Source organism: Podarcis pityusensis (genome assembly GCF_964106645.2).
Source record: "Podarcis pityusensis genome assembly, chromosome: 12".
NCBI classification, from domain to species: domain Eukaryota; kingdom Metazoa; phylum Chordata; class Lepidosauria; order Squamata; family Lacertidae; genus Podarcis; species Podarcis pityusensis.
The window spans coordinates 46,193,556-46,207,658 of NC_138037.1; the positions used below are offsets into that span (position 1 = coordinate 46,193,556).

The window sequence follows — 14,103 nt, forward strand, 5'->3', positions numbered from 1 at the left end:
AGTTCTCTGCCTCAAAAACTTTTATGAAGCACGGAACAACACATTGCGGTCTGAGAAGATTGTACCCCAGGATACAACATAGGGTTTCTTCTCTGGGACAGAGATGGAAACAACATTGAATACTGAACACTCGGGAAGGTCATTAATTAATTGTGAAATTCTGAACTTCTTGCAAAAGCTTGGAAACATGGATTGCCTTGTCTCTGAAACTTGAATCAGTCAGTTTTTGTACCGTTCTGTGGACCTTGGGGCCAGTAGAGATTCTTATAGCAAGCTTGAAGCTGTTTCTCTATGTGTGATTTGTGTTCATAAATGATTCGATTTTAAGCACCGATTTTTGTAAGAAAGAACAAATAATGTTGCAACACTCATTTGAAGGGTTCTGGTTTGGTGTTTTCATTTTTTTAATTGTGTTAGCTTTTCTCTACTTTTGGCTGTGATTCTTGCTTATGCTGAATTTCCGTTATCCCTTTAACCGTGTAAAAAAAATATATTGTATTAGTCAGTTAAAAATCCTTGCCTGAAATACAGTTTGAGCCTAGGCCAGCGGTTCATCCACCCTGACCTCAGAGCACCTTCTCTCGCTATGTTTTGTACTGGAGAGTTACTAGAAGACAAAACACATACTTGTGGCAGAACAGTGTTGTTTGTAGGTCACCACAGCAACTAAACACAGCACGGAAAGCTCTGCAGCGTTGACCCTGAAGGACTCACATCTGTTAAAGCCAGCCGCTTTCCCTTTTAAAATAATGGAAATGGCAACTGGGAAGGGATTGAACCTGCTGTGTTCAGATGAATCACCGACTTGTCTCGGGATATGAAGTATCGTTCCCACCCAAACTCGTATTTATTTATCGTTAATAAATAATATTCCCCATTGTGAAGCCTGAGGCTTGCCTCCCGCAGTTTGGTCAAACTCATGCTGGTAGCTTTGAGGACACTATCCAACCATCTCGTCCTGTGTCGTCCCCTTCTCCTTGTGCCCTCCATCTTTCCCAACATCAGGGTCTTTTCCAGGGAGTCTTCTCTTCTCGTGAGGTGGCCAAAGTATTGGAGCCTCAGCTTCAGGATCTGTCCTTCCAGTGAGCACTCAGGGCTGATTTCCGTAGGAATGGATAGGTTTGATCTTCTTGCAGTCCATGGGACTCTCAAGAGTCTCCTCCAACACCATATTTCAAAAGCATCAATTCTTCGGCGATTAGCCTTGACTGGGTAGACTTCAGAAAACCAGCGTCCGTATACTGTTTGTAACTATTGCCCTTGAGAGGACAGGGTTCATAAACAAGAGGTGCAGGCAGAAGGAGGACTTGGAAGAGAAATCCTCCTTCTAATCAGATTTTGCTCTCTGACTTTTTTTGCTCTCCGATTTTGCAGTGGCTTCGGAAGTATTTGAGGACGACACCTGCAACAGCCTTGTGTCCGAAGACGACTCTGAGACCCAGTCCGTATCCAGTTTCAGCTCTGGCCCAACAAGCCCTTTTGAGACGCCATCTCAGTTTCTCCCCGTGGCACGGCCTAGGAGCCTGGATCTCTCCAGCCCCATCTCGCTGTCTGAATTTGGCATCTTCCCTCTACTAGGACCTCGCAGTGAATGCAGCGGGGCTTCCTCTCCTGAATGCGAAATTGAAAGGGGTAAGCTGGACCGGGCTAGGGATTATTAGGAAAGGGAGCAACAGGCTTGAAGGTCTGGGGGGGGGGGTGGGTTTGTTCATTTCTCCCCCTCTTTCCCCCCTGCAAATGGAGCATGTGTAACCAAGTGCATCTATGAGACATTCAAAGATGGGACGCGGGTGGCGCTGTGGGTTAAACCACAGAGCCTAGGACTTGCCCATCAAGAAGGTCGGTGGTTCGAATCCCCACAACGGGGTGAGCTCCCGTTGCTCGGTCCCTGCTCCTGCCAACCTAGCAGTTCGAAAGCATGTCAAAGTGCAAGTAGATAAATAGGTACCGCTCCGGCGGGAAGGTAAACGGCGTTTCTGTGCGCTGCTCTGGTTCGCCAGAAGCAGCTTAGTCATGCTGGCCACATGACCCGGAAGCTGTATGCTGGCTCCCTCAGCCAATAAAGCGAGATGAGCGCCACAACCCCAGAGTCGGCCCTTTACCTTTTACCTTTAAGCATCTTCTAACCCACATAAATAGGGTGGGACCAAAGCCCAGCCTTCCTCTGCCCTTAAAATCTCTAATAATACTTTTATTATTTATACCCTACCCATCTGGCTGGTATTCTCAAAGCTCACACCCTTCAGCTTTCTAGCTGTCGTGCTGCAAAGTACATTAAGCTTAACCAGGAACAAGTTTAATCTGTAACTTGCACCCTTCCCTACACTTGAAGTGTGAAATCATTCTGTGAATGATTCCTGCTTCCTGAAGCAGGAAGTTCATGTCTGGCTGAAGGAAAATTCCAGAGTTTCCAGTTCCAAAGGTGACAGACCAGTCTTGCACAGCGAGGGGTTTCTGATGAGCGTAGAGCATTTTTCACCCAAAGACGATAGTGCTTGCATCTTAAAATACCCTATTTTTCGCCCCATAAGGCGCACCTAGTTTTTTGGGGGGGAAATAAAGAAAAAAAAATTATTCCCCCCCCCCAGGCCCAAGCTTCTCCCGACCCCAGCCCCCAGAACAGGCTGCTCTCCGCAAGCCGTGGGAAGGCTCCCGCGGCTTGCGCAGAGCTACCCGAAGCCCGGGGTGCGACTGCTCAGCGCGCCCCAGTCTTCGGGATGCAGGCAGCTCTCCGCAAGCTGTGGGAGCCCAGCGGGAACTCCCGCGGGCTCCCAAGGCTTGTGGATAGCTTCCTGAAGCCTGGAGAGCGAGAGGGGTCGGTGCGCACCGATGCCTCTCGCTCTCCAGGCTTCAGCGAAAGCCTGCATTCGCCCCATAGGACGCACACAAATTTCCTCATTTTTGGAGGGGAAAAAGTGCGTCCTATAGGGCGAAAAATACTGTAAGTCACCAAAAATCGGCAGCACAGAGTCAAAGCTAATAGCTGTAAATAAAGCTCATGGGATGTGGTGGTTGACGGGTTTATTGTTGCTTGAAGAAATGGAAAGGAATACCAATGTGTTTTATTAACAAAATGTGTGCTACCAGTCCTAGGGGAGAATAGTGCAAGAGATGTAGGAGACTGTGGGTATTACGACTCAATCTTACAGCTGTGTAGCTGTGTGTGTACACACACACACACACACACACACACACACACACTATAGAGACCATGCTGTTGCTTTCAGAGAACCTTCAGCTAAAAGGTTAACAGTATTATGTTATAATAAGGTAAAGGGAACCCTGACCTTTAGGTCCAGTCGTGGCCGACTCTGGGGTTGGGGCGCTCATCTCGCTTTATTGGCCGAGGGAGCCGGCGTACAGCTTCCGGGTCATGTGGCCAGCATGACTAAGCCGCTTCTGGCGAACCAGAGCAGCGCACGGAAACACCGTTTACCTTCCCGCCGGAGCGGTACCTATTTATCTACTTGCACTTTGACGTGCTTTCGAATTGCTAGGTGGGCAGGAGCAGGGACTGAGCAACGGGAGCTCACCCCATCGCGGGGATTCGAACCGCCGACCTTCTGATTGGCAAGTCCTAGGCTCTGTGGCTTAACCCACAGCGCCACTCGCATCCCCTATCCTTTGAGCAGACCCACTCAAATTAATGGAGATGACTAAATTAAGACCATAAATTTAAGTGGATCGACTCGTGAGTAGAATGTAGGTGGGTACAACCCTTATTCCCCAGCATCTCGAGGTAGGGGTGGGAGACCCATGGCCAATCAGCATAGACAGTACTGAGCCAGCTGGACCAATGGTCTGACTCGATACAAGGCAGCTTCCTAGGTTCTGTAAAACCCACCTCGTTCCATGATTCACACTGCTGAACCTTTCCATCTCATCTTCGCAGGGGACAGAGCAGAAGGGGCAGAGAACAAGGCGCTTGACAAAGCAAACAAGAACCGGAACAGCCACTCCTCTTCCAGTGGCCCTACGTTGGACAACCGGATGAAGCAGCTGTCTCTCCAATGCCTGAAAGTCAAAGATGGGATCTGCGCAGACAGAAAAGTAGTACAAATCGGCTGAGGTCGACGTCCCCTCGGAGCGAAGGAGGAAGCTATCGATTAATTTATACAAACTTCTCTTCTGCCTGCCAGAAGAACCTTGTGCCAATAACTATTTAATACATGCCAAATCTTTTAAGCATTTACTCTTTAGGAAACTGCACTGAGAGTTCCATCGGCGTTGAGGGCTGAGGTATGCGTTTCGGCATTTTTATTTTAGAAATGCAAGCAAAATCTTTCGCCGTGACGGAAACCGGTCACAAACATCCGCTGTGCTTGTCGGACTTCGCAGCCTTTGCAAGACACTCTGGTAGCAGTTTTGGCAGAAGCAATAACTAGTTGCGTTCCGCGTATGGAGTTCTGTGCCAGTCGGGAAACGGAAGACCGAACCAAACATTTAGGAGGAGCAGCCAGTGTCCATTTTGTAGGCAATGCCCGTTTTTTGAGCCGAGCTGCTGTTTAGACCAGCGGCCTAGCCTTCTACTTTAAACATCTATATTTATATTTTGGATTATAAAAGGATACTGTTGCATGTGACCGAGTCTAGAAACCTTCCCTGAGTCTCTAGACCTCATATATGATTAAAAAGTATACCTCAAGGGTAACATAAATATGTTGTTAATATTGATGCACAGGCCCTTTCTTAGTGTACCATGTTTCGGAGATGTCCCAATTATTACGGATCCAGTAAGAAAAATGAAATGTACATCGGAGCTGTTACAGATGACTTTCTCTGGTATGGCTGGTGTCCGTTGCTAGGTAGGAGCAGGAAAATATTATTTTTACACCTTGGGCCTACCAAGCTGGAAGGGGGAGTTTTCCTGCATGAACAGATGGTCTATTTGCCAGTTAGGGGTTTAAGGGGATGAGTGAGTACTTCTAAATATCGCTGTAGGTTGTCATGTTATAGGGTTTGTAGAGTAATTAAAGGACTTATAAATTTAGCATCCCTCGAGGGAAAAGAAGTCGAGTAAGATTGGGAAGGGTGTCAAAGCATGTTCAGCGACAGCTGTTACGCAGTAGAGATGTCGGGTAGTTATGCTAATAAGAGGTAGTTAAAATCATAGGACTTTTGTTTTGGTAGTTAGCATTTCTGAAACTGACATATGCCATTGCTAATAAAACTTACTCGTTTCCTTGGCTGCCCAGTCCTCAGATTTTCTGTTCCTTAGCTTAGTTCTGTTGTGTTTTTTTGTCCCCAACTACAGTTTTGTGTAGCTATTCTGAAAACAAATGTACAGTATATATATACCCTTCGCACTACAGTGAATGTTCCTTTCACTCTTCAGTTTTGTTTTCATGTGCAGTATGGTTCTGTTGAAAGTGCTTAAAATTCTTTTAGGGAAGCCTTTACAAATTTGTTCCCCTCAATATACAGACAACTTCCATTTGTGCGTTTGGCTTATGTTTCGACTGAGGAAATGAACTCTGCGAGTGCCAAATGGAACGGTCAATAATAAAGCGAAAACTAAACAGTTGTCGTGTGTGTTTTCTTTTTTTCTCTGATGCACGGCAAGATTCAAGCTTGGAAGTCAGAGCGAAGGGGTACAATTGTTCGTCCCATTTGTGGCACAGTGATAAATAGTAAAAAGAAAACCACCAAAAGCTCTGGATTTAATATTATTGTGTGCACCGTAGACTCTTCCCTTGAGCACCCAAGTTGCAGGATTAAAAAGCATTTCAGCCATTTAAAAATAAATATATATCCCAGACAGTCCCCTGGCCTCAGGCTCACTATGTTAAAGAGACATGACACAAAAGGAAAAGCGGTTAGGAGGGAGGAAATAAAAAACAAGCTCAGCCACAAATGCTGTCAATGGAAAAAAGTGACAAGTGTGATGCTGTAGGATTCTGTCTTGGGCCCGTCATTGTTCAACATCTAAAAAATGACTTGGATGAAGGAATGGAGAGGACGCTCCTCAAATTCACAGAGAACACCAAACTGGAAAGGGTAGCTAATGATGTAGAGAAGGCTTCCTCAACCCTGGGCCTCCAGATGTTTTTGACCTACAACTCCCATGATCCCTAGCTAGCAGGACCAGTGGCCAGGAATGATGGTAACTGTAGTCTCAAAACATCTGGAGGCCCAAGGTTGAGGAAGCCTGAGTAGAAGACAAAATCTGAATTCAAAATGACCTTAACGGGTTGGAGAACTGGGCCCAAGCTAACAAAATGAATTTCAACAGGGACAAATGTCAGGTTCTGCACTTGGGGAGGAAAAACCAGAGGCACAAATGTAAGATGGGAAATACCTGGCTTAATAGCAGTACATGTACAAAAAAATCATGCATTGCCATAAACAAAGGATGAATTCTTGTTAAGTCCCTGTGCATATAAATCCCCACCATATGTGTACCTATATGTACACACAACAAACTCCATATAGAATCCATTTTTTGGTACTTACATAGAATATTCTTGCATGTAGTCGTCCTCTAAAGAGTCAATTAAATCTGTTGCCTTCTGTCTTTTTATTACTGACTTGTTTGCAGTCAGGGCTACATCTGTAACTTTCATCTTACTAATTGCCTTGCAAAGCAGTTAAGCAGAGTTCCTGATAAGTGCACAGCGTGTTTCAATTCCCCCTAGCCTAGCTGGTCGCTCACAGAACAGCAATTACAAGGCACCCGATTTTGATTTCCTTTTCAAAGGGAGCTACCAGTTGAGATAATAGCAAAAGCAACATCATCCTGTTGAGTCGCTTGATAACAGGGAAGGAGCTATCTTGCGTGGGCATTCATTTTCTTGAGAAAAGCAAAAGTTAAAAATAAATAAATTCAGGCAGATTTAGCTGAAAACAAACTAGGGAAATGGATTTTTAAGTCGCGAATTGGGGAGAAATAAGCAAGGCTTGCTCCAGCCCCTTCTCCCTTTGGCCTGAAGCTGCTATTTCTCCATTGGGAATGCCAAGAGTCTTTCACAAATTGAACTTACCAATAACAAAAGAGAGCCTCGTCCTCTGTGCTGTAGATGGGATGGAGAACCTGCAGCCCTGCAAATGGGTGGTGGGACCACAACACCCACCGTCCCAGACATGGGTGACTAGGGCTGATGGCCGTTGGGTACCCAGCACTATAGAAGAGCACAGTTCCCAGCCCTGCTTTAAAGAGAAATAGGTACATCTCCAAAGCCCTACATTTAAGGGGGAAATCAGCTAAAGCTGGGTGGATTTGATTCAAATCAAATCGATTTAAATCACTAGTCAGTAAGACCTGATTTAAATCATTTTCTTACAGAAAGACTCATTCTTGCTGGTATAATCTTAATATTTACAACCAGCTGAAGGTTTCATTTTTGGAATAATAAATTTTCAGAGTAGTTTTTACAGTTATATCAAAAATTATACTGATTTGGTTAGACTATTAGAAATACACAGACAGGTAATTATGAAATGTAATTGTTTATATTTGGACAACTTTTCTGCTGTACTTTATTGGAAGTAGAAAAATAATCATTTCCTTAACAATTTATTTAACTAAGACAATAACACTATAGCATATGTATCCGTATTTGTTAACTGATGTGGTTAAACAATTAAAAAAAACAAAAACCTTAGACTGAGTTTAACACACATGAAAAACTTAAATCCTTATTTCCTGATGAATAGCCTTTGGACTATAATGTAACTTAAATAGAAAACTATCTTTAGAAAGATTTTTCCTCCAAAAGCATTTTATTTTAAAAGTCCGATTAAAAAATAAATAAATCGATTTTTATCCACCCAGAGCTAAAGCGAGGGTTAGCTCTACCAACAGCTATTTCAGGCAGGGGTTTCTCCTAGTCCTCATGGCAGGATATTATTATTATTAATAATAATATTATCATAATGTTATTATCATTATTAGTTCCAAAACATCTGGAGGGCCACAGGTTCTCACCCTTGCAGCAAAGAGCCAAGGAAGTATTTCAACATGTACAGCCATCTCTGATTCAAGACAGATACGACCTGAGCTTGTTCATCGGTGTATTTGGAAAAATCAAAGCCGTAAGGAGGGGGGTTGGTGGGAAACAGACATTTTAAAGCCCAAACGTGATGAAAATATTCTTAGAAGCAAAGCCATGCAAAAAGCAAGGACATTTTAGACAAACAAGCAATTCCCTTGGCCTGCCCTCCAGTTGGCCACTTCTAGGCTAAGAGAGGAGACCAGGTTTCCGCTCTGCTTTAAGAGATCCCTATGGACAAGGAACATCTGTCCTTATAAAAGTGCATACGTGGTAGAAACTTGCAGGTGTTCAAAATCAATCCACAGCATTGGTTACCTGCTCCAACTTTAGGGTGCAATTCCCTTTGAGAAAGTCCAGATTTGTTTTGCACAGCCCATGTAAACATTTTCCTCCCTTAGGTAGGTTCTTTCGATTGCCCTCCAGCGTTTAAAGAGTCTCAATCATAGAGATGGGTGACTTCACTGCAGCTGCGATGTCTTAAGAGGGGTAACGCTATTAAAGTCCAAAAAGAAAGGTCCTTCCTGCTGAGGGAGGAAAGTGCTTGGGATAATATTGTAAATGCCAGCAGGGACACATTCGAGTTCCAGGTAGCAAAACCCGCATCTTGGAGGGAGAAAAAGAGAAAAAAAGGGCAAACTTAGGACGAGATCTAGCACGATGCAAATCCAGAAAGATGTGTCGCCAGACGAGGCGTTACCTGTAATCGCCGCTGTTTTTCTTCTGAAAGCCTTGCTCTCCCACTGCAGAGACGGTCACCACTTCAAAGCCAACACTGTATTGCCTGCCAAAACCAAATCGGAGGTTGTGATTGCCTTTTAGACACAGTGATCCTTGGCAAGGGCAGTGCTTTTTTCTGGGGGGTACGCAGGGGTACGCATATCCCTAAACATTTTGTGAATCTTTGTAGTTTTGTCCATTTACTGTATTTATTTCCCCCGATTTGAACTATAAAATGGTGATTTTCTGGAGTCAAAATTAAAGTACCACTAAACATTTTTTAGGGGGGGAAAAAGCACTGGACAACGGTATTTATGGACACCAAAATTACAGTGGTACCTCAGGTTAAGTACTTAATTTGTTCCGGAGGTCCGTTCTTGACCTGAAACTGTTCTTAACCTGAAGCACCACTTTAGCTAATGGGGCCTCCTGCTGCTGCCGTGCCGCCAGAGCACGATTTCTGTTCTCATCCTGAAGCAAAGTTCTTAACCCGAGGTACTATTTCTGGGTTAGCGGAGTCTGTAACCTGAAGCGTATGTAACCCGAGGTACCACTGTATAGGATTTGGAACTAAGCACATAACTCAGCATCCTTAGAACAAGTAATTAAAAGAAGGAATTTTCTGAAACGTGTGTCCTTTCAAATGTGTGTGTGGGAGGGGGGTTATTGTTTTGTCTTGATTATGTACTCTCATTTTATTCTGTATTTTTATGCTGTGAACCACCCTAAGATCTTTGGATGAAGGCTGGTATACATATGTATTATTATTATTATTACCGTTCTATCTATCTATCTATCTATCTATCTATCTATCTATCTATCTATTTTATTAATTGCAGCAATTGCTGGTTAGATTCCCCATAAAGGAACAAAAACAAATGGAGTTTATAACACTGGACAAATGACTGTGTTTGGCCAACAAACGTTTGCATTGCACTGCACTAACTTTGCAGCTCCACTCCTCCAAACCTGCACAAACCTTGGTCCTCGTAGCTCAATGAGGAGGGGGCCGGCCTTGTCCAACTGGAACTGGTAAATAGGATTGTTCTTGGCGGTCTCTCTGAAATTCCCACACCCGCCAGCGCTTTGGCCTTTCCACTGCCCATTTACCTAAGCGAAAGAAAATTCAAGAGGTTCTTAAGCAGCACATACTATTGAGAACAAAAACAAATGATTAATTAATCCTAGTTCCAGTTTAACTTCCCTTCTGGTTGACGTCCAACGCTTTACCTAGAACTTCAATCTCAAAGTTGCTCAAGCTTACACTGGAACAAGGCAAAGGTTTTACATCGGCTCCTTGACTTAATTGCTATGTCCTTTTATGGGAAATGAGAAAATGGTACTGCTAAAGTCTTCCTTTGTTGCAGGATTTAGACTCAAGTGTCAAGTGCCTGTTAGGCACGCATTTCTTGCCAAGCCTTCAACTGCTTGTATTCTTTTAAGATGGGGACTGCCCAGGATCAATAGATTTTGGCAGCTGGAAGTGTATTTAATATGTTTCAAAAAGAGGGGAGCCTTATGCCTTAGAGCCATTTGAGTTGGTTTGGTTATAGCTGCATTTGCCATATTTTTTGCTCCATAAGACGCACTTTTTCCCTCCTAAAAAGTAAGGGGAAATGTGTGTGCGTCTTATGGAGCGAATGCAGGGGGGAGGCAGGCAGGAAAAGCCCCCAAGAGCCGCACACAAGCTCGGTGCGGCTCTTGCGGGCTTTTCCCCAGGAGGGAGAAGGGACTGATGCGGCCAGTCAGTCCCTTCTCCCTCCTCGTAGAAAAGCCCGCAGGATCTGCGCGCTCCTTAAAGGGTGCACGGCTTTTGTGGGAGGTGGGGGAATTGCCATAGCCGTGCGCAGCCTCTCCCGGCCGGAGAGGTTGCGCACGGCTAAAGAGGAAGCCAAGACAGCCAGCGGGATGGATCCTGCTCGCTGTCTTGGCTTCTTAGCTCTTTGGGGCTGGGGGGGGGGACCTGGGCTGCCCCCGGCAGCCCTGAGCAGCTCTGGGAAAAGCGGACAGGCTGAGCACAGCCTGTCCACTGCTCTTTGGGGCGGGGGGGGGGGAATAATATTTTTTTTCTTGATTTCCCCCTCTAAAAACTAGGTGTGCCTTATGGTCCGGTGCGCCTTATGGAGCGAAAAATACAGTAAGTAAATACATCACTAAATAGGCTCACTACAATGAGCGTTTAGCACAATTTTGGTTTTTCTGTCACACAGCCAAGGGTTAAACCCAGCAAGGATATACCGAGGAACTTGTAGATCTTATTTCGATCTACCCAACAGATGACCATAGAGATTGCAATTCTTTCTTACCCGTTTGGATATGGTATACGGTGTCGGGATCTTGCAGAAGTTAAACTTGCACACTGAATACACCTGAGTTGACAAAGAAATGGAAAAGATTCACACAGAACGATCCACACGCTGTGAAACTAAAAAGAAGCAGCGGACAACGGCTAGGGAAACGCACAAGGCCAAGATGCTCTTGGGCTCCTGTTCTGGTTTCCCACAGGAATCTGGTTGGTCACTGTGAGAACAAGATGAGCCATTGGGATGATCCAGCGATGTCTCCTTACGTCCTTAGCAGAACCTAATTGCTTTGTTTTCTCTTACAGAAAAACCCACACACGTAAATGCAGATTTTTGCAAGGTGTGAAGTAGGGCTGGGTGATATATTGTCCAAAACCGGTTTGAATCCCATATTGTGATACCAGTTTTATAATTTTTGACCTGCCGAGATATCACAAATCATGGTGTGTGTGTTATGCAAAAATCACAATGTGGGAGGAACCATGAAGCCAGCCAATACTTCTCTTGATTCCTGCAGCTCCTGTTAACATTGCTGGCTCAGCTCTCCCCTGCCTCTTGCAGGGGGCAGCGAATCACCAGAGCAGGTGCCGGCAAAAATCAAGATGCAGGAACAACTGTGAAGCCAGCCAATGCCTCTACATAGCTCCATCCTTATTTCAGACATCGTGATATATCACGATGTTTAGCTGGTGATATATCTTGATGTTGAAAACCAGATATCGCCCAGCCCTAATGTGAGCCCTTGTAAGAGAGATGTAATTATACAACTTGTCCAATATGCAAGGAGCAGAAAGCATCTTTGTTATTGCTTCAGGGTAGACTGGCGGAGGTAAAAGAAAGATTTGCTGTTTCCCTGAGAAGCTGAACTGGCTGGCCCAGAACATTCAAGAGAGAGAATATCCAGAAAAGAATCGGCTACGTTTGATCAATCGTCATCACATCACAACTCGACTTGGCCAGGAAGGAACTGCGTCTGGGATAAGGGCCCTCAACAATGTGCCACAAGTTTCCCCAGGATCACACATAATCTAGTAAAGGTAAAGGTACCCCTGCCCGTACGGGCCAGTCGTGTCCGACTCTAGGGTTGTGTGCTCATCTCACTTAAGAGGCCGGGAGCCAGCGCTGTCCGGAGACACTTCCGGGTCACGTGGCCAGCGTGACGAAGCTGCTCTGGCGAGCCGGCACCAGCGCAGCACACGGAAACGCCGTTTACCTTCCCGCTATAAAGCGGTCCCTATTTATCTACTTGCACTTAAGGGTGCTTTCGAACTGCTAGGTGGGCAGGAGCTGGGACCGAATGACGGGAGCTCAACCCGCCGCGGGGATTCGAACCGCCAACCATACGATCGGCAAGTCCTAGGCACTGAGGTTTTACCCACAGCGCCACCCGCGTCCCTACACATAATCTAGGGATGCGATATATCGTAATATTCTCGTTTGACATTTTTGGCTTCTCTCAAAATTCTTTTGTTGTCACACCCAAGAGAGAATCTGCAAATTCACTTGGGGTTTTGCTTTAGGCAGAAGCCCAGTGCTCACGCTCATAGGAACCAACTCCTAGGGCAGCCTTTCTCAACCTGTGGGTTCCCAGATGTTGTTGAACTACAACTCCCATCACCCCTAGCTAGCAAGGCCAGAGCTCAGGGATGATGGGAGTTGTAGTCCGACAACATCTGGGGACCCACAGGTTGAGAACCGCTGTCCTAGGGGCAAAGGTCTCTTCGCCTTCTCCCCATAAAATATGTGTGTGATCTGGCCCCCCTCCCCTCAAAAAGGTTGATGGGCGCTGCCATTCAAATGGTGTGTGTATGCTGTGTCATGTGAGTGATTATGCGGGGCAGGGCATACCTTAATCCCCCCCCCTTTTTTCCTAGTTGGCACCCCTGGTCACTGATCTGCTCTAAGGAAAGCTGGTGACTGTACACGTAAGTTATCACATGGTGACTATACAGTTGTACCTTGGAAGTCGAATGGAATCCGTTCAGGAAGTCTGTTTGACTTCCAAAACGTTCGGAAGCTGCGGAGGACGTTTGGGTTCCAAAGAACGTTCGCAAACCGGAACACTCACTTCCAGGTTTGCGGCCTTTGGGAGCCAAAACATTTGATCCGCATGGCATTCAACTTCCAAGGTATGACTGTACAGTGGTACCTCGGGTTAAGTACTTAATTCGTTCCGGAGGTCCGTACTTAACCTGAAACTGTTCTTAACCTAAAGCACCACTTTAGCTAATGGGGCCTCCTGCTGCTGCTGCGCCACCGGAGCACGATTTCTGTTCCCAACCTGAAGCAAAGTTCTTAACCTGAAGCACTATTTCTGGGTTAGCGGAGTATGTAACCTGAAGCGTATGTGACCTGAAGCGTATGTAACCTGAGGTACCACTGTATTTGGCAGCTGTCATCACAGCAATGAGATTTCCTCTGTGCCTCCGCCAATGATCATCATTAAAAGGACCCCATTATTAAAAGGAATGAGACGCCTTTTTGTTAAAGCTGTTTAACATCGTTGTTGCGTTTCCCGCAATTTTGAATGAAACAAAAACAGCTCTACCATATAATCCCCGTAAGCCGGGCTAAAAATAACCACTTGCCTGCTCCCCTGTAGAAAGAATTGCCTCGGAGCCGACTCCCGCTGCCCTGCCCGACTCTGAAAAGAGTTGATGGTGGGGATGACCAGCGTCTTAAAATACTTCTTTCGCAAGGCTGCCTATAAACACATACCCTGAGCGTGTAGTGAATCGTGTTCTGCTTTTCGTACTGAGAAACCACCAGAGTAAATGTATGGGTTCCCGGAGAAGTCAGCTTGATCTTGGTGAGATAGTGGGGGCTGTTGATTCGAATCCCATCGATATACGGAGGAGGGTCGGCTGAAAAGGAAAGATTTATGCACGTGATGACAGTGGCAAGGATTCTCCACGCACAGAAATGGAAGGAGAGGAAACCCTCCAAGGAAAAATGGCTGGTCTTGGAATACGCTGAGACGGCGAAAGTGACGGCACTGATAAGAGACACAAATTTAGAATCCTTTCAAGAAGACCTTTCTAGTCTATTTCAAAAGTTATTTCCCATATGCGGAGACCACAGCAGGGTTTGAA

The 14,103-nt window shown here is 45.5% G+C and overlaps 2 protein-coding genes across 3 annotated transcripts in view; one reads left to right on the forward strand and one right to left on the reverse strand.

Moving 5' to 3' along the window:
* Positions 1–5,524, forward strand: part of SH3BP5 (SH3 domain binding protein 5) — a 49,276-nt gene extending 43,752 nt beyond the window's left edge. For both annotated transcript variants that reach the window (XM_080974862.1, XM_080974863.1), the window contains 2 exons: positions 1,375–1,632; positions 3,893–5,524. In XM_080974862.1, coding sequence (XP_080830988.1) covers positions 1,375–1,632; positions 3,893–4,068 — 434 coding nt within the window. In that variant the 3' untranslated portion in view covers positions 4,069–5,524. The remainder of the gene's footprint in view (positions 1–1,374; positions 1,633–3,892) is intronic.
* A 2,473-nt stretch (positions 5,525–7,997) lies between these two features.
* Positions 7,998–14,103, reverse strand: part of CAPN7 (calpain 7) — a 40,950-nt gene continuing 34,844 nt past the window's right edge. The window contains exons 17-21 of the mRNA XM_080974721.1: positions 13,730–13,875; positions 11,015–11,077; positions 9,688–9,818; positions 8,689–8,772; positions 7,998–8,594 (exon numbers count right to left, since the gene is read on the reverse strand). Of these exons, the coding sequence (XP_080830847.1) occupies positions 8,450–8,594; positions 8,689–8,772; positions 9,688–9,818; positions 11,015–11,077; positions 13,730–13,875 (569 nt within the window). The 3' untranslated portion in view covers positions 7,998–8,449. The remainder of the gene's footprint in view (positions 8,595–8,688; positions 8,773–9,687; positions 9,819–11,014; positions 11,078–13,729; positions 13,876–14,103) is intronic.